This window comes from Tauraco erythrolophus, chromosome 18 (assembly GCF_009769465.1).
Source record: "Tauraco erythrolophus isolate bTauEry1 chromosome 18, bTauEry1.pri, whole genome shotgun sequence".
Classification (NCBI taxonomy): Eukaryota; Metazoa; Chordata; class Aves; order Musophagiformes; family Musophagidae; genus Tauraco; species Tauraco erythrolophus.
This window is the reverse complement of record NC_141482.1, coordinates 16,573,983-16,592,761: the sequence shown is the minus strand read 5'-3', so window position 1 is coordinate 16,592,761 and position 18,779 is coordinate 16,573,983. Positions and strand designations below refer to the sequence as shown.

Sequence of the window (18,779 nt, the reverse complement as noted above, 5' to 3'; positions counted from 1 at the left end):
ACCCGCTCCCGGCACTGGGACCCGAGGAACCGCGGGCCGGCACGGAGCAGGATGGGCCGGTGGCCCCGGAGTTTCTCTCTTCATTCCCTCCTGCGCTTGAAGAGGAAGATGAGGAGGCAGCCGAGGAGCCCCTTCTCCAGCAGGATGCCAAGCCACAAGCCGGGGTTGAACAGGAGGTTCACACCTGCGGTGGGGACAGGGCACGTGAGCGGCTGGGGCTTGAGCACAGGGATCCCACAGCCCCCCGCGACCGCCGGGATCCAGCGGCTCTCTGGCACTGTTACCTGTGTGGGACCAGTCACTCGGTATCCCCCAGGCTGGGCCAGTGATCCACAGGGCAGCCGTCGCGCTGACGGGGTCCTGGGCATCGTGCACCACTTGGCAGGTGAACACGGACCCGTTCTTCTCCTCCGTCGCATTGACCTGCACCAGGCTCCTCAGCTCAAACAAGCCCCGGGGGGTCTCCGATGGCCGGGAGATGCTCTCCACGTTCATCTCCGTCCCATTCTCCAGCCAGGTGACGGCCACTTCTCCCGGGTAAAACCCCTTCACGTGGCAGGTGAAGTTCACGATCTTGTTCACCTCAACGGGGCGTGGTGGGTCAGTGTCCACACGGACTCTGGGGGGAACTGGGAAGAGAGGCAGCGCCTGGTGCCTGGTTCCCCCGGCTCCGCTGCCTGCGGGGTGCCCTGTCCCCACCCCAGGACCCCCAGCCCCACAGGAGCTGGACACCCCGAGCGCTGGTCCCCCCAGCCCTCACCTCGCAGGGCCTGGCTGAGCTGGTATGTGCCAGTCAGCGGGGCCGTCAGCGTGGGGTGCCGCACCTTGCAGGTGAGCCGCGAGCGGACGTCGTCCTCCTGCAGCGTCATCGTCACGGTGCTCAACATGTTGTAGGAGGATTTTGTCCGCTCTGGGGTGACCTGGGGCTGCTGAGCCGTGATCGGGGCCCCGTCCTTGGACCATTTCACGGCAATGTCTTTGGGGAAGAACCTTCCGGCCGTGCAGGTGACAGACACCGATTGTCCCGGCCCCACTCTGCGGCCGGGCCCGGACATGACCGGAGTGGTGGGTTTGGCTGTGGGGAGAAGCGTGGGGCCGTCAGACCAGGCTCTGCCACCCCTGCCCAGCCCCGGGGTCTTGGGTGGGGGCACAGATTTGCCTGGGGAGGTCCCATGGGACCCTCACCTGGGGCGCGCACCCAAGCCCCTTCCCCATCCCTGCTTGCCCCAAGCAGAGCCCACTGGGCTGGGCTGGGCTGTGCCCGGCAGGGCTGGTTCCCACTGGGAGCTGCTCTGGGAGCCCCACTCACCAAGTACGGACACCACCGTGCCCTTTCCATGCCGAAACACCTCCTCATCACCGCTCAGCGATTTGTTGAACTTCACACAGTAATAGGTGCCGGCATCCTCAGGTCGGACATCCCTGATGCGGATGCTGAAGTCTGTGTTGGACCCATTCACTGCCCTCGTCACGCGGGGGAAGGTGCCCCTCTGGTCATAAACGGTCTTGTTCCCACTGCCCCAGCCCTTCAGCCACCTCACGGAGCCGATGGGACCTTTAGCAGACACTGTGCAGGTCAGGGTGAGCGTCTCCCCCGCTGTCACTGACACCTTGTCCTGGGGCTGCTGCAGCTCGAAGTCCCGACCCACCTGGGCACCTGCAGCTGGGCACAGCGACAGGAGGGTTTGGGTCTGATGAGAGGCCCCAGAGCTGGGACACAACACAGGGCAGGGCCAGACTCCCAGCCCTGAACCCAGAGCAGGAACAGAGAGACGTTCTCCTCCCTTACCCCTGGGGCACCAGCTGCTGGGGACTGCCCGATGAGGAGGGCCCGCAGCCCCCTGGCTGTGCTGGAGTAAAACACACTCTTTGGCTGGGAATAGAAGCCAGCTGGAAGGGAGGCAGTGAGAGAAGAGCCCCAGATACCCATGGGCCCAGGGAAGGATCGCCCTGCCAGCGGCGTGGGGCAGTGTGCTATGGCAGAGGCGCTGGGGCTGTGCGGGGTTCCCCACTCACCCAGGGGTCTCCAGAGCAGGAGCAGTATCAGGCAGGGGAGAGGCAGCACCCACGTCACCAAAGCCATGGTGAGTCCCACGTCCCGCTCCTCGACAGCTGGGCTCAGCTGGGCCTGGCACGGTGCAGCTCGGCTTGGCGCAGCTCGGCTTGGCAGAACGCGAGGCTCTGTCCTGGCAAAGGGGAAGGAAGGGGCTCACTCCCGGCCAAGCTCCTCCCCGGACCCCTTGCACAAGTCCCAGCCGGTTCCCACAGTTTCACACCATCTCATGTCACGAGGCTGGTCCTCGCCGGCGATGCCAGTCCCGCTCTCCCCACGGGGGTGTGCCACGGCCACCAGCACTGGGCAGTCAGCGAGAGGGGCCCCGATCCGGCACGCTCCCCCACCACTGGTCCGTGCAGCTCTGCACCCCGGGGTGTCAGTGGGACACGCACCCCGCGCTGGCATCTCCGATGGCACCGTGGCGCAGCGCTCGCCCACGGCTTCGCCGGAGCCCCCCCGCGGCCCCCGCTCCGGCCAGTTTGCCGCACCAGGGGGGCAGAGCCGCTCCCCTGCCCCGCGCCCAGCGCAGCCTCTCGGGGCCGGGGCCGGGGCGGACGCGGAGCCGCTTCGCCGTCGGGTGATGCCCGTCGGGGGGCGAAGCGGCGGAGCTCCCGGCCGGCTCTGCCGCTGCCTCCCGCCCACCCCGGGACAGGCACCACAAGCGTTAACAGCCCGCGCCCGCTCGCCTCCATTTCCTGTTCAGCTTCTCCTTTTCCTTCTCCCGGCTTGGAGCCCGAAGTCGTGGCGGTGCCGATGGCGTGGCGTGCCCAGCTCCTGCTCGGGCAGCTCAGCCTCTTCCCGCTGGGGCTCTCGGGTGAGTACGGAGCGGGACGGCGGCGGCAGCATCCCTCCCCCTCCCCGCCAGCCCTCCCGCTTCCCTGCCCCGCTGCCCTGCTGCTGCTCGGGGGGGGTGGCGGGGCAGAGGCCCGGCAGCCGCAGGACATCCCTAACGCGGGCAGGCCGGCGAAGGTGAACTCTGGTCGGGGGGCTTCCCTCCTCCGACCACCGTTCTGGGCTGCGCGGGGCTGCCGGGGGCAAGGCGGGCGGCACGGGCAGCGCCGAGCCCCGGGACGTGCGGCGCCGAGCCCCGGGGTGTGCGGAGCGGAGCCCCCGGGTGTGCGGAGCGGAGCCCCGGGGCGGGCAGCGCTGAGCCGGTGCCGAAGGGAGCGGGGGGCTTTGGGCAGGAGGGGTTTGGGGGCTGCGCACAGCCCCGGGCTGTGAGCGCCGCTTCCCCGCAGAGCCCCCGTCATCCTGGCTCATGTCGGACGCGGAGCTGGGGCGTTAATGTTTAACAGCACTCGGGAGTTTTTCCTGCCAGGAATTCCCCTTGGCTCCCTCTGTGCCTCTCCAAATCCGAGCACTCACAGCACCTCCCGTTAGTGCCACAACAAGGGGCACAGATTTGCCCCTTGCTCATTCTGGACCTGCCTCCCGCCGCTCCCAGTGCCTGCGGTTTGTCTCTGCCATGTCCAGGGATGTTCCTCAGCTGTGCTGGCTTCAAACTCGGAGCAAGCTGGCGCTGCTCTGCCCGTGCTGCCCTCACCCCAAACCCTCCTGTCGCTGTGCCCAGGTGCAGGTGCCCAGGCAGGTCAGGACTTCGAGCTGCAGCAGCCCCGGGACAAGGTGTGGGTGGCAGCGGGAGAGACGCTCACCCTGACCTGCACAGCGTCCGCTGACAGGCCCATCGGCCCCGTGAGGTGGCTGAAGGGCTGGGGCAGTGGGAACGAGACCGTTTATGACCAGAGGGGCTCCTTGCCCCGCGTGACGAGGGCAGCGGACGGGTCCAACACAGACTTCAGCATCCGCATCAGGGATGTTGGACCCGAGGATGCCGGCATCTATTACTGTGTGAAGTTCAACAAATCACTGAGCGGTGATGATGAGGTGTTTCGGCGTGGAAAGGGCACGGAGGTGTTCCTGCATGGTGAGTGGGGCCCAGCAGGACACTGATGCCAAGGACCCTGTCCCACGCACAGCCCTGCCCACCGTGGGGTCCCATACTGCCCCGCACCCACCACCCATTCCTGCTCTGCCTTGTGTCTCCACAGAGACTTCCCTGGTTCCCAGCATGGTGGCTGCAGCTGTAGTGCTCTGCTTCCTCCTCTTCCTCACCCTCTTCATCACCCTTTGCGTGTACAGGAGGAAGCGCAGGGGCGAGGCGGAGAGCCAGTGCCTGGCTGGGCTGGGGGCCATGAGCAGCTTCTCGCCCATCCCTCTGTGCTGTGCAGGGACCCCCGGCACCCCCAGGTTTGTACCCACCACCTCTTCCTTCTTCACTCGGAGACGAACTGCCTTATATCCATCGCCCTTATCCTGGTTTCCTCTCCCTCTGGAGCAGTGATTTTCCCAAAAAAAGATCCTTTACTCACAGGCTTACACCACTGTGCTGTGTCACGTCTCTCCGTGTTTCACGGGAGAGCGTGGCGGGAGTGACTGGTGCTGGGGAGCTCCCTGCAGCCCCTCACCCCGGTGTCTGAGCCCGGCCCAGACACGCAGACAGCACATTGTCCCTCTCCTCTGCCTCCAGCGTGGGTGTCGTGTGTGGCCACGTGCTGCAGAGCCCGGCTAGAGTTTGGGAGGGGAATTGAGGAGGGGAATTGAGGAAGGGAATGGAGGAGGGGAATTGAGGAGGGCTGTGCTGAGCAAGGTAGGGAGGGGACCCACCTTCCTTTAGCTCTAATGGCTGCCTTTCCCCCTCCAGCAGCAAAATCCTGGATGCAGATCCTTCACATCAGCCCAGCCAGGTAAGAGTGAGCCATGAATACGGGGAAGAGCATCCTGCGCCGATGTCCCGGCTTACAGGGACTCTGCAAGGCTCTGGGGCCAGGGTGGGCGTTGGGTGAGCAGCAGATGCCTGCACATGGTCCTGGCACACTCTGCATCACGGTGCCAGGCTTCCCATGCAACCATGGCACCACCGTCCCGGCGTGAACCTGCCATTAGGGTTATTTTTGCAAGATTTCTCTGGTGACAGCGTTCACCATTTGTGTGCCTTTCTGCAGCAAAGCAGCAAGGAGGACAACGAAATCCACTACGCCGATCTCCAGCCCCTGCCTGCGGCCCCGCGGAGCGGCAGGAGCCCCGGCACAGCCTGCTCCGAGTATGCCAGCGTCAGGGTAGCTGCCAAGTGACGCGTGGCAGCGCAGCCTGCGAGGCCGAAGAGCCGGTTTTGGGGGAGGACACGGGGACATTTCTTCAGGGCACAATAAAGAAGAGGATCTGCTTTCATGGCACACCCTGCTCCGAGCTTGACACACTCGGCAAAGCTCCCCTAATTTGTTCCCGTCTTGGTGGCCATGCTGGGCAGGATGAGGCTCAGGGCTGGACCCGCGGTGCCAGGGCTCAGCAGCAGCTCTCCCAGGACCCAGTGGCCATCTTGGGCACAGGATCAGGCCCCGGGGCTGAGCACCTCTGCCCTGTGCAGACGCTCCAGAAGGACTTCGTCTGTCTCCACCAGCATGGGCCACCACTGGCGCTTTCCCATCTCAGCAGGTCCCTAGTTTGTGTCACCTCATCCCTGCACCAAACCCATCCTCGTTAAAGCCAGCAGACAGCCGCCCAGGCCCGCTGTGCTCAGAGCAAGAGCAATGGTGCTGGTCCCGTGGGGTCCTGGGAGATGTGTGGCCTCCGCAGCCCCGTGCCAGCTCCCCCCGTGCCCCTGCCAGGCTCATGCTGAGCCCCGTGGGCAGTGGCAGCTCCCCTAGCCGGGGCGGCTGCCCGGCTCCCACCAAACCCCCATCTTCTGACCACGCGCGGGGCAGTGCTCAGGAACAGCCCTCGGTGCCACTTCGCCGCAGCTCGGGGCTGAGGCCCAGCCCTTGCCCGCCTTTCCCTGCCCCACCGAAGGGGCTGGTGTTTGGGAACGGTGTTAAAATCAGGGCAGCTGTCACCAGCCTGCCCGCCCTTCCACCCTCTCTCCCCTGACCCGTGCACATCTGCTCCAGCCCCAGCCAGTCCACGCACATCTGCTCCATGCACATCCCCTGCTCTGTGCAAGTATCCTGCTCCATGTTTATCCCCTGCTCCTGCACGATGTGTAGGGGATGTGCATGGAGCACATCTGCTCTGTGCACATCTGGCTTTGTGCACATCCCCTGCTCCGTGAACATCCCCCTGCTCCATGCACATCTGCTCTATGCACATCTGTTTTGTGCACATCCCCTGCTCCATGAACATCCCCCTGCTCCATGCACATCTGCTTTGTGCACATCTGTTTTGTGCACATCCCCTGCTCCGTGCACATCTACTCCATGCACATCTGCTTTGTGCCTATCCCCTGCTCCATACACATCTGCTTTGTGCACATCTGCTCCATGCTCATCCGCTGCTTCATGCACATCTGCTCCATGCACATTTGCTCTGTGCACATCTGCTCTGTGCACATCCCCTGCTCCGTGCACATCTGCTTCGTGCACATCTGCTTTGTGCCTATCCCCTGCTCCATGCACATCTGCTTTGCACATCTGCTCTGTGCACATCCCCTGCTCCATGCCCACCTGCTCCGTACCCACCTCCGAGGGAGCCGGCCGGTGGTGGAGGACGGAGCGTGGCGGTGGCAGGAAGCTGCGGGGTGCGTGCTCCGCGCCGGGCACTGCTGCAGCACCCAGGCACACCCCAGCACGATGTGCGCACACGCACCCACCGTGGCAGCAGGCACTCCCACCGCGCCGTGTGCCACCACGTGCCAACACTCCCTTCGTGGGCACGGGTGAAGGGGCACAGACGCTTTTGAGACAGAGGAACCCGCTGCTTCTGCCGCTGCTGCCACCTGGAACCTTGCGAGCTGCTGCAGTTGCTGATTTCCAACTTCATCTACTTTTTACTGTGAAATCCAAAAAGAGAAGCGAAACAAGACAGCGTGAAATAGCAGCGTGTGCGTGCCCGGGGGAGCCATGTCTGCCAGCAGAGATCCTCGGGGGGGGAGGACTGGTACGGGGGGGCGAGGAGCCACGGCTGAAAATCATTTGCATGACTCGATAAGCATCCCCTGCTCTGGGGGGGTACGTGCCCTGGGGACAATTTTGTGTCATTTCTTGCTCGGGGGCACTCAGCGCTCCGTGGGCATGGCAGCAGGGGGACAATTTGCCAGGGCAGAGGTCCAGCACCGCCGGCCCCAGCACCCAGCCCCAGCCTGGACCCCGCTGTACCAGCCCCAGTAGCAGCGAGGGGCTGTGGTGTGACGGTGCCGGGGTGAAGCCCCTGGCAGTGCCAGGTCCCGAGCGGAGTCACGGCCACACCGGGCAGTGGCTCGTTCCCCAGCCGAGGCGGCGGCCGCCCTGAGCTGGACACAGCCGTTCCCCAGCCTGTGTACTGGGAGGACGCCGAAGTTCACTGGAAGCTCAGGTCGGGATCGCGAGCAGGAGTACATGAAATATGCGGGTGAGAGCGAAACTGGGGATAGACCTTGCGCAGGGGGAAATGAAATTCAAGGGGATTTAGGGCTTTTTAAGCACTGGGCTGGGACGGGAGCGGGGAAATCCAGTTTGATACAAGCATGTGCAAAGCAACGAGTGAGCAGAGCACCGCGGAGCGCTCCGCACCCAGGAAAGGGCCCAGGTCCGTGGCTTACTGCCCGGGGGAGGGATTTGGTGGTTATTATAGGAAAATCCTTTAAGCCACCAGCCCGGGGTGTGCCGGCAGTGAAAGCACAAACAAGCGCCCGAGCACGGACGCAAGGTAGGAGCGCGCGGGGAGCAGCTCGCTCGCGGGGCAGCGCTGGGCGATGCTGGGGTCAGCGATTCACTGCTCCTCCGTGGTGGTTTCCTGGTGCTGCCGGGTGTCACGTCCCGCTGAGTCACCCACTGGGTGCTCGAGCGAGAAACGCCGGTGCTTGTCCCAGGTCGAGAGCGCGATGGCTGGGGCGGGCGCGGGGTGATGGTGGGGCTGGTATCCACCGGGCTGCTCATGCCCACAGCCGGCCAAGCAAAGGTGGCACAGAGCGGGGGCAGCGGCGGGACGGGTGGTGGGGTCGGGCTCAGTGTCCCCACCGAGGAGGGGACATGGCAGCTCCAGTTGGGATTTGGGCTGTGTCCCAGTGCCGGACCCCGCACCCGGACGCCCAGGGCGGTGCCGTGCCAGGATGTGGGTGCAGTGGGGCGGATGGGGCCGTGGTGGGGTGTCCTGGCAAACGGGCCTGGCAGCGGCCACCACCACGGCGAGAAGCTCCCAGCGCGTGGGTGTGCGGGGGCTTTTTTTCCATGCGGTGTGTGAGCCCCGTGCCGGGATCTCGTGGGGTGGCAGAGCCAAGCAAAAGGGCTGGGGAGAGGCTGAGCTGGGGGGGGGGTGTCTGTGCAGACCCCTCGCCCTGGGGAGAGGCAGAAAGCAGGAGCTGGGGAAGGGCCAGGGGATGCTTGGGGGCTGCTCCAGCCTCCACTCCGCTCCCAGCCCCGGGAGCTGGGAAATGGATCCTGGAGGTGCTGAGGCAAGAGGGCTGGCAGGGCCTGCCAGGGCAGCGGTGCGTGTCATGCCATGCTGTGCTGTGCCATGTTCTGCCGTGCCATGCCAAGGAGTCAGTGTGGAAGTCACGGGCTGTGCCGAGAGCCAAGGGGGAAAACACGGAATAACAGAGCAATTAGTCCGAGAGCGTGAGTGACGGAGGAGGCTGGACCCGGCAGCGAGGGGAGGGGGAGCGGTGATTTAATTAACGCCGAGGAAGAGCATGGTCTCAGCTGGGGCTCCGGCTTGGCTGAAACAGGGGGATGCGGGCGTCTCCTGGTGTCCTGGGGACAGGATTGGGCTGGCAGTGCCCACAGGGGAGCGGGACAAAGCTGAGCTTGTGCTGGAGCCAGGGCTGAGGAGGAGAAAAAGGGAGAGACAGGGATAAATGCCTTGTGCCCTGCCCTGGGATGCTCCAGCTCTGTGGGGAGAAGCAGAGACCCCCCCGCACTGGCAGAGCACTCACAGGGATGGTGCCCAGGGGCCATCGTGTCTCCTTGGAGCCGGCATCACTCCAGCTCGTCCCCTCCAGCAGCTGACGGGGCAGCAGCTCCAGCCAAGGCCCCGGGTTGTGGCTGTCTCTGTCCAAGACACCCTTGCGCTCCTGCTCTGTGCCCATCCCTGTCCCCATCCCTGTCCTTGCCACTATGAGACCGTGGTGGCCATGAACCCATCCCCGGGGAGATACAGGCTGGTCCCTTTGTACATCAGCCCCCGTGATGCCACAGGCACCTGGCGATGCCCTGGGGACCAGGTGATGCCACGGGGACCAGGCGATGCCATGGGAATGTCATGCCAGGACACCGACGGGGAGCAGCACGAGGAGCTGGAGGAAGAGCTGGGGTGCTCTGAGGGGGCTGAAAAGGGGGAGAGGGTCTCAGTTGCACTTGGAACATCCCGAAGAAATGCCACGCGGGTCTCACCTGTGCCCGCTGACCACACTGGGCTGCGCTTCTGCCGGGAGACGAACTGGAGGGAGAAGCCCTGGGATGCTGTCCAGCCAGACCCTGCTCCCCCCAATTCCAAACCCTCCCCGTTTCTCAGGCTTTTCCTTGGAAAGCGAGGAACCAAGCCGAAGTAAAACGGTGACATGCTTTACGCTGTTCCTGATTTATTTCGCGTCTGTCTTATTGAATCTTATTCCCTGGTTTCACGGTTATTGTGGATTTTTATTAGAGGGGATAAACAGGTCTGGGATTTGGGGTTGTCATAGGAACTGTGTCGGTGCCGCAGCCTCGCTGCCGGCCCCCTCCTCCCGCCGGGTTCCTGATGCAGTGAGGGGTCAGGGTTCTCCTCTCGCCAGCGCAGCAGAGATTTCTGCAGCCCCAGCGGAAGCCGCGCAACGGGACAGCGGCCCCGTGGCACTGCGGGACCCCGGGGCGCTGGGCAGGAGGTGGGCTCCCGGGCACTGCTGCAGCCTGGTCCTGTGCCCGTAGGGAGTGGAAACAGAGCCCCGGGCTGCGGTCCAGAGGTTTAAGCTGAGGAGAGGTGGAGGTGCGGGAAGGACGCTGGTGGTCTGTGGATTCTCTGATGTCTAATAGGAGGTTGTGCTATTGCAGATATTGCTACTGGGAACCTCTCTGCCCGACCTGGTCTCATTTTTGTTAAATCCCTGGAGCTGAGGGGGTGCGGGGCAGACCGGGGGCTGCCTGCCAGCCATTCCCCATTTCTTGTATCGCAGGCAGAAGTGGGAGGCAGTGAAAAGGAACATGTCAAACATATTTCAAACCCGGCGATGAAAGGAAATCCTTTGCGCCCAACACTCCGTTGGCCCGTGTGATCCTGCGCTGCAGGATGTTGTGGGGGCCAAGACCCTGGCAATGGTTAAAGAGGGATTTCCAGGACCGTGGGACCAACAGGAACATCCAGTGCTTAAGAAAGACTCACTTTGTGCTTTCAGTGTTCGATGGGACATTGCTCAGGGACAATTGCCCCCTGAGCAGGCACAGGGAGGGCGGATCCAGCTGGTCCTGCCAGTGCCAGAGAGAGGGTCCCAGGGCGGGCAGAAGGGGTGTCCCACCTGCGCTGGGGGTGCCTGGGGCTCCTCATGTTGGGTCAGTGACGGTGGCACGTTGGGGTGCTCCTGGTCTCCTGCCATCCACCAGCGCATCATGCCCCAAGTGAGCCACGCACGCGACTGGGGGCACTCCGGTGGGTTTTGTCTGGGGAAAAGAGCTGGGGGCTGCCACTCGGGATGAGGAAACCCTTTGGGGAGCTCCTGTTCCCTTCCCTTCCCATACCGGGTGGCACTGGGCAGCCCTGGCCAGCAGCAAGGGCAGGATGCTGCGGGGGACCCCAGGGCTCCCCGCTCCTCCTGCCACCGAACGACCTTAAATCTCGGCCGTGCTTGGCTGCAGCCCCGGCGCTGGCAGCGCCCCGAGCCCGGCACAAGTGTCCCTCTGAGGAGGAGTGCAGGGAAAGGAAAAAATATTGAGAAAGGCAGGAGAAGGAGGAAAGCAGGCGCTGCGGGAGGGAGCAGTGGAGCGGGTTGAAAGCGGGCTCTCAGCCGGCTTTTGTTGGCCCTGGACGTGCCCAGCGGTGCTGCCAGCACGAAGGGGCCGTGCTGGCACCAGTGGCTGCCAGCGTGGTGCTGCCAGGCGAGCCCGGTGCTCCGGCACCCTGCCTGGCACCTCGGCCGGCCGACGCACCCGTTGGCAGGATGCGGCCCTTGCAGAGCCTTAGGCACGGAGCTCCTCGCCGCCAGCCGCGGGGCGGGCAGCGCGGCGCGATGCGCGATGCCCTCGCTAAAATAGCCGCTGCTGACAGATCCATTTCTTCCGCGAGGTTCAGGCTTAATTTTATAATGGTATCAGTAACTATGGCAACGTGTAAAAATAACGTAGCCCCGAGCCCGGCAAATTCTCCGTAAACAGCTCCGGTCTGCCGGCGCGGAGGGAGGCCCTGGCTGGGTGGGCAGCAGCCCCTGCCCACGGTGCCACCGCCGCCTGCGCCCACGGGAGCGTTTGGGTTAGGATCCGTGCCATGACTAATTAGCGGTGTTAACTGCTTATGCCGGGGGATGATGATTTCGTTCGCTAATCCGCCGGGCTCGCCAGGGCTGGCGGCGGCTAATTGGGTGGATGTCGTTAATGCCGGCGGTCAGGAGCTGCCGTTAACGGGCGGCAGCGCAAGGAAGGCTGGAGTGCCCCTCGGGGGTGTCGCAGGGCGGGTGCTTTGCCACCGGCTCTCCGGGTTCCCTCCTGGCACCCGAGAGCCAGCACGGGGCTGGCAGCCACGAGGGCCGTGCGGGGCTCAGACCCTGCGTTGCCACCGGGCCAGTAGCCCCGTTCACACCTACAGCCCCGTCCCAGAGCTGTCGCTGCTGCACGTGCGCGCACGTGTGTGCACACACATGCACGTGTGTCTGTGCATATGCACACGCAGAACAGGCTTCCCATGGACAGGTACCCCCCCTCAGCTGGTGCCAACATGTGTCTTGGCTCAGACGTCTCCGGTCACCGCCGCTGGTAGATAATCCCAGGCAATATTTTCTAAACCTGTTAGACATCACACAGACCCTCTAAATCCCTGGTCCCCCCGCACGGCTCCGGGACAGGACAGCAGCATTTCACAGCTCTGATTTGCTGCTCCTGATCGGGGCCAGGCCAGACTCTTGGGACCGACGCAGTCACCAGGAGCGCGGTGGATCTGGCAGAGCTGGAATTAATCCTCCCGCTTTCTGTTGTCCTTCAGCTTCAAAAGAAAGAAAAAAAAAAGACAAAACACCACAAACCCCTTGCAGAAGCGTTTTCCTCCAGCTCCCAGAAGCAGGACCAGCACAGCCCCAGCCCTGCGGAGCTGGGAGTGCTGGGTCAGGCGACGTGGATGTGCCTGGTGCCAATGGGCCAAGGCAAACAGCCCCGAGCGCTGGCACGTGGCCCCCAAGCTGCGAGGCTGCTGCCGGGACGCCGTGGGGATGGCCACCACAGGGACAGCTGGCTTTGGGGCTGGGGACGGCGCTGGCGGTGCTGGGGGCTGGTCCCTCTCCAGGGCTGGGTCTGGCTGTTTTTTTTGGGGGGAGCATCGCCCCTGCATCCTGGCCACAGCGCAATTGCTGTTTCCGCCGCGAGGCATCAGATACGGCACTTGCACAAATAATGTCGATAAGAGCCCTGGCTGCCGGCCACGCTGTTGTCTTGGCACCGGGTAAAGGGTGATGCGGGGTTATCCCGGTTCTCCCGCACCCCACGCTCAGCCCTCCCCGGCCCCTGGGCAGCCAAGGTCCGACGGCACAAATCCCCCCACCAAGCCTGGGCTTCAAAGTCCTGCAACCGTCCCAGTGCCTCCAGCGAGAGCTCTGACGAGCAGGAAGCAATGGGCTGAGATAGCTGAACGTGCCAAATCCCCCCACATTAGCATTTTTATTTTCATCTGCAGCTGCCACAGGACTTTATCAGGCAGCCCAGGCTGCAATGAGTTACAGCAGCCGTGCCCGGGAGCGCGTAGAGCATTATCTGCTATTGCAGTTGGATGCGCTTTCATGATAACGATTTGCAATCAACAAAGAACTTCGAGAGGATGCAGAAGAGGAAAAAGAAAAAAGGCAGAAGAAAACCGAGATGGTATCGCCCCTCCCTCGGCCACACTCCTCACCCCGCCACAGTCCTGGCAGTACCGCCAAGGGGAGACCAAGGTCTTCTCCTGCATCGCTCCATGGGGCTGTAGGCTCAAAGGCACCTGCTGTTCCCATGTGCATCCCCACCCCTGCACCCCGTCCGCAGCACCCTGGAGCTCTTGGCTTTCACACTGTCCCGCACGGTCCCCAGCCGGCCCCGGCATGGGCATGGCACTGGCATCCCTCATGTTAAGAGCAGAGGTGACTGGAGGAGGATGGGCTGCATCCAGTGCAGGGAACCCCCAGCAGCACTGGTAGGGACCTGCCCCACTGGGGACACCAGAACTGCTGGGACTCAAGAGGGCCAAGGATATTTGTCTGGACTCAGCGTGATAGAGCCTCCCATTAGCCCCCGGGACATAAATTTGGCTGTGGGCTGATGGGGGCTGCCTGTGCGTCGTGGGGATCTGGATAGCAGCAGCACCACCATGTGCCAACCCAGGCCAGCGTGGTGCAGAGCATCCCCCTCTGGAGTGGGGACGGAGGCTTTGGCTCAGACAGCTCCCGGGAGCCCATCACCAATTAACACCCAGCTCTGAAACATCCCCTGCATGGCTGGAGCTCCCTGCCTGCCCCTGCCTGCCCTCCCCTCCCTGCTGCTTTCTCCACAGCACCATGACTCCCATGGCTGAGCATCCCTATGTCTTTCCATGCCCAGCCCGGGGTGGGGAAGGGTCACCGGGCTGGCACCACTCGGCTGCCACCACAGCACCGGGGCTGCCTGCAGCTCTGAAGCCCAGGAGAGCTGGGGTGAGCCCGACCGTGCTCTGCAGCCAGCACAGATACCCTCCCAGCCCCCAGCCTGGTAACCACTGGCACAAGGGGTGCAGGATCAGGACCATCCTGTGCCCCTTGGTGAGCAGCCCTGGGTGGGAGCTGCCTTGCACCCTGGATCCCATCCCACCTCCCAGGTGGACCCAGGAGGCTGCGGCATGGGACCGCCTGGACTTTGCTCCACCGCTGCACCCACAGCCAGGCAGCAAACCGAACTCCAGAGCAAAGGGCAGGATCCTGCCTGTGATCCCGGGTCACCACGGCCCTCCGAGTGCTCACGGCAGCTAACGGGGCAGCGAGCGCCGGCCCCACTGTGTCCATCCTCCCGCGCCACCCTCCCGAGCCGGGATTTCCCAGCCTGTCAGCAGTTTCACCCCAAACCCCCGTCCCTCTGCCCGTCGCCTCCAGGTCAGCCGGGGCCACTTCCAGGCCAGGCACAGGATATAAACCACCTTTCCTGCTCTGACACAGCCAGGAGGAATTCCCCCAGTCAGAAGCATGCAGGGCAGCGTTAAGGAAGCCCGGCCGAGTTACCCGGTTCGCAGTGCCCGCAGGGTGTGGGTCCGGGGGCGTTGCACGGCCCCGCGGTGCAGACACGGTCCCCACTGCAGCCCTTGTGCTTCTCTTTTTGCTCGGTGGATGGTCTGATGCTGGCCAGGCTCTGCCGCCGCTGCCGAAGCCCGGCACCAAGGCGGGTGAACCCTGCGAGGGCATTCAGGGCATCGCTGCACCCCGGCGAAGGCCGGTGCACGGCAGCAGTGCCACCATCCCGCTCTCGTCCTCCCTCAGACTCGTTTTAGGGGCTTGGAGGGGACCAGCTGAGCCCAGCAGAACTCAGAATTAAGTGGGCTGCGATGAGGAACTCGGCTCCCACGGAGGCTGCGGTAACAGGCGGGGGGTCTGGCCGGCGTGCGCGGAGGTGGCCCCCTCGGAAAATCCCCCCAGCTCACCCCCAGCACCATCTGCACCGCCGGAGCCCGGGAGCTCAGACGATGACCCTTGATGTCCCGGCTCAGCTCCAAACCGCGTGGTGAAACTTGACCGAAGCAGTTACAGACAGTTCCCGTGAGCCCTCCGAGAGGTTAAGGGCAAAGCCCGTTCGTGCAGCAGCCCCCCCTGCCCACCCTGCCTTTCTTGGGGCAATCGCAGCCTTAACGAAGCACCTGCCCCTCATTAACCTCCCCAGAGCCTCTCCCACATAAGGGGGTGGCTGGGTGCCCCTGCTTCCAGCTGCAAGGTGCTGATGGTGGTGGGTGCTGCTGCAGCGAGCAGACAGGTACGCTATGTGCTCCTGCTTCTTAAATGGGTGTTGGCAGGGCTGGGGTGCTGCTGCTGTCACCCCTTCCCTGGGTCACGGTCCAGCTTGGCCCCCCTCCATGCACTGCTCCTTGCAAACAGGCTGCAGGTCACTTTTTTCTGTCCCTACGTTAACATATTGCTCGTTAGAAGTTAACATCAGATAAACTAATTTAAGCTCCTTCTGTACTGGATGTCTTGGATTAAATTGGCATGGTACCTAATGAAGCTGAAGCTCCATTTGTTGTGCTGGAAGCCCTAAATATCAGCAGTGTAATTGGTGCTACCTACTTTAGGAAACATTTGTGTAGCTTTTCCTCCCAGCTAAAAGCCCTGCAAGGGTGCTGAGTCCGAAGTCTGGATGGTGGGGAGAGGCTGGAGGTTGTGTCCACCTGGCTCCTAGGCTGGAGGGGTCTTGGAATTTGGCTTTGGAGCTGGGGGTGTGTGTGCAGCCCCGTGCACGTGTTGCTCTGCGGTGCAGGGAGGCTGCGCTGGGGCTGGGCTGGGCTGGGCTCTCTGATGTGGTTGCACACCTTGTTTTGTTGTGGTGAGCGAAGAAAGCAGCGTCTTTTGGGGCGCTGGGATTGGGCTGGGTTGTGTTTGGGACTGGGCCAGGATGGGACTGAGCAGCTCTGAGCTTCCCTGGGGCAGCGAGTCCCTGAAACCCTGAGAGCTTCAGTAGGGATGTGTGATGCATTAATGGGGTTTATAACGCAGGGCTCCCGCAGGGGAGGGCTCCTTGCTGGTGCTGGGCCATGGTTCTGCACCCATGGCCCCAAAACAGCACTGCTGGGTGCTGCTTTTAGGGTGTTTTCTAGGCTGATGTCCAAAGTATTGGTGGTTTTCCTGTGTTTATCTCTAAGCTTTCCCTGTTGATTTGGGTTTTGAGGCTGAACTGAGCCCACAAGCCCTTGGGACAGCTGCTGTGTCCTGGTGTGATATGGCCAGTGGGTCAGGCTGTAGGTGACCTTCCCACTGAGCTGTACCGTGCTGGTCTGGGGCTGGGAGTTGGGGTCCCAAGGAGGACAATCTCTGGGAAGGGAAAGAACTGTAGTTACCTCCATCGTTAGTGAAACGTGGCTCGTTAACAGGCCCAGGTTTGGCACTGCAGGCAGGAACTGAAACCTCTCCCATCTCCGTCACCTGTGGATCCCCTTCCAGCTGAGTCTCCATGGGCTGCCAGTGCTGGGAGGGGATCAGACAGGCTGTTAATTAGGGACTGAAAGAGCAGACTGGGCAAAACCAGTGCTGCAAGACCTTCAGCTGGGATCGCCCTGGCGAGGCTGTAATCGTCCCCCTTGGAAGCTGCTGGGCTCAGATATAGGGGGGTCTTTTTGGGCACCTCCCAGGGATGAGGTGCCACTGCCCTGGCTGGGGGTCTGTGTGCGGGGAAGGGTCCCCGCCTCCTCCTGGGGAGGAAGTCACGCGCCCAGCTGGTCCTGCTGCCCACGCAGAGCTGCCCAGCTGAAAATGGGGAAATGCAAAGGCACGTTGGGTCCCTGGGAGTGGTGACAGCTCTGGCTGGAGCCTTCGCCCCAGGAAGGGGACCAGAGCCCTGCCTGGCCCAGCCTCCTCCCAGCACCCAAACCTGCGAGGGTGGGTGAGCACAGCCCAGACCAGCCAGAGCACCTGCCTTCCCCAAAACAGTGCTGGCAGCGCGGTGCGAGCTCCTCGCTGCGCCTCAAAGCTGTGAAAATCAACCTACTCTTGAAAAGCTCCCCCAAAACGCCACCCTGGCTCCCCACGCCAGCTGCCGCGTGGCTCCCCGGGGCTGGGGAGACCAGGGTTTCCAAAATGACCCCTGGGGGAGCAGAGGTTTTGAGCCGAAGCACGGAGATGTTGCAAGAGTGAGTGCAGCCCGGCTGCCCGTCGGCAGTGCGGGGAGCCTGGCAGCGCTGCCGGCCCTGCCAAACGGCGCAGCAGCCTCCTGCTCGCCGTGGGTGTTTGGTGCAGGAGGGAGCTACTAACGACGGCGTCGAGCCTCCCGACACGCTACGTTCTTGCCCCATCTTGGGCACTGGGTGCACGGAGGAGGGGAGTGCCACGGGCTGCTCCTCTCCTCTCCCCCAGGCTCGCTGCCAGCCCATGGGGCAGGGGTTGCTCCTCCGAAACCCGCCGCGCTCGGCCCCTGCGCTGCCGAGTGGAAGGGCCGTGGGCAGGAGGGAGGCAGCTGAGCCTGCCCATATGCTTCCTAATGGGGAGCAATCGCAGCTCTTCCCGGGAAGCTCACGCTGCACCATCTGCTCTGCCGCGGTACCTTCTCTTTGCAGAGCTTTTTTTAAGCTCCAACTTTCCTTCCCCGGCGCTCCGCGGCGGCTGCTGGCGTACGGGCTGTCTCCGCTTTGTAATAGCCTCGGAACAGGTTGTCTGAACCTTCAACGCCGAGCGGGAGAACAGCCCAGACAGGCTGAAGTCAGCCAGGCCTCCAGGAACTGTGCTTCTAGTTAAAAATAACCAGGAAAGCGGCTGTGACCGGCTGCAGCGCGTCCCCAGCACCTTCCCTTCTTGCTGGGCACCCGCTGGCCCCAGGGTGCCAGACCCCAGGCTGGCACTGGGTGGGATGCGCTGCCCGTGGCAGCGTAGTTGCGAGGTTTCCGCAAACCGCTGCTGATCCCACGTCCCATCCCTGTGCAAAGCCATCGTTTATTTCCACTGCACGTGGAAAATTAATTATTTGCTGCATGTGCAAAAGGCCAAAGGCCAAACCCAACGGCTCCTCGGGGTCCCTGCTGCTCGCTCACGCCCTCGCTAGCTGTGCAAAGGGGAAATAAAAACAACGGCTGCGCTGGGCTCCCCGGGAGCAGCACTGGCCACAAATTATTTTGCAGTAGGAGCAGCACTGGCTGCAGCACTTGAGAGGAGCCTCCACTGCCCAGGGAGGGGGTCTCGGAGGGAGGTGCAGTGCAGATGCCTGGGGAGGCCAGTCCTGGCTCCCAGAAGTGAGCTAAATTAAGGCTGGATGCAACACATGGGCGTAGCTGAGGCTGGCGGGGACGGGAACGCGCGCGGGCTGACGCCGTGCGCAGATTGATGGTGCCAAGTCACTTCAGATATCTTTGCTGTTTGTTTGTGTGAAGCTCTAAATAAAGCCGACAGCCCCAGCGGCTGCCTGGGGAGGGAGGAGGGAGCCGGCAGCCGGGCCCTGGGCATGGCACCTACTGCTGCCCTCGGGACCCGGTCCAGCGTGGGAGAGCGGTTGGGGGTGCTGTGGAATGGGTGGGTGCTGCTGGGCGCTATCTGGGCATGCTGGGGCTGGGAGCCCCTGCTCAATCCCAGTCTGCGAAATGTCTGTCCCGTTCCTGGGTGGGCAGAGGGGAAAGCCGGGATGGTTTCCAGGAGCTGCCAGCATCACGTCTGGCTGCAGGTGACCGTGCCCATGCAGGGCATGAGGGAACAAGCTGGGCCCTGTCCTGGCTTTGATGTGCACATGGGTGGTGGGAGAAGCTCCAGCAGGCACATAGAGTGGAGGATGTGTCCTTGTGCCTCCCCTGCGAGGGACTTTGTGTCGGGGAGAAGCAGGGTGGTGCAGGGACATGCATCCCGTGGAAGTTCATGTCCAGGCACCCTCCTCCTCCTCCTCCAGGCCCTCCCTACAATGTCTCC

General features: G+C 63.3%; 2 protein-coding genes across 2 annotated transcripts; one reads left to right on the top strand and one right to left on the bottom strand.

The window, feature by feature from the left end:
• Positions 1 to 80: 80 nt before the first annotated feature.
• On the bottom strand, positions 81 to 2,083 carry LOC147527505 (tyrosine-protein phosphatase non-receptor type substrate 1-like). Its single transcript, XM_086623169.1, has 5 exons — positions 2,017 to 2,083; positions 1,310 to 1,663; positions 761 to 1,075; positions 285 to 629; positions 81 to 184 (listed from the first exon to the last, which is right to left on the bottom strand). The coding sequence occupies exons 1-5, from the start codon at positions 2,081 to 2,083 to the stop codon at positions 81 to 83; spliced, it is 1,185 nt and encodes a 394-aa protein (XP_086479295.1).
• Positions 2,084 to 2,809: 726 nt separating this feature from the next.
• Positions 2,810 to 5,187, top strand: LOC104377768 (tyrosine-protein phosphatase non-receptor type substrate 1). The gene is made up of 5 exons (XM_086622840.1): positions 2,810 to 2,870; positions 3,627 to 3,980; positions 4,105 to 4,303; positions 4,758 to 4,800; positions 5,059 to 5,187. The coding sequence occupies exons 1-5, from the start codon at positions 2,810 to 2,812 to the stop codon at positions 5,185 to 5,187; spliced, it is 786 nt and encodes a 261-aa protein (XP_086478966.1).
• Positions 5,188 to 18,779: the final 13,592 nt, after the last annotated feature.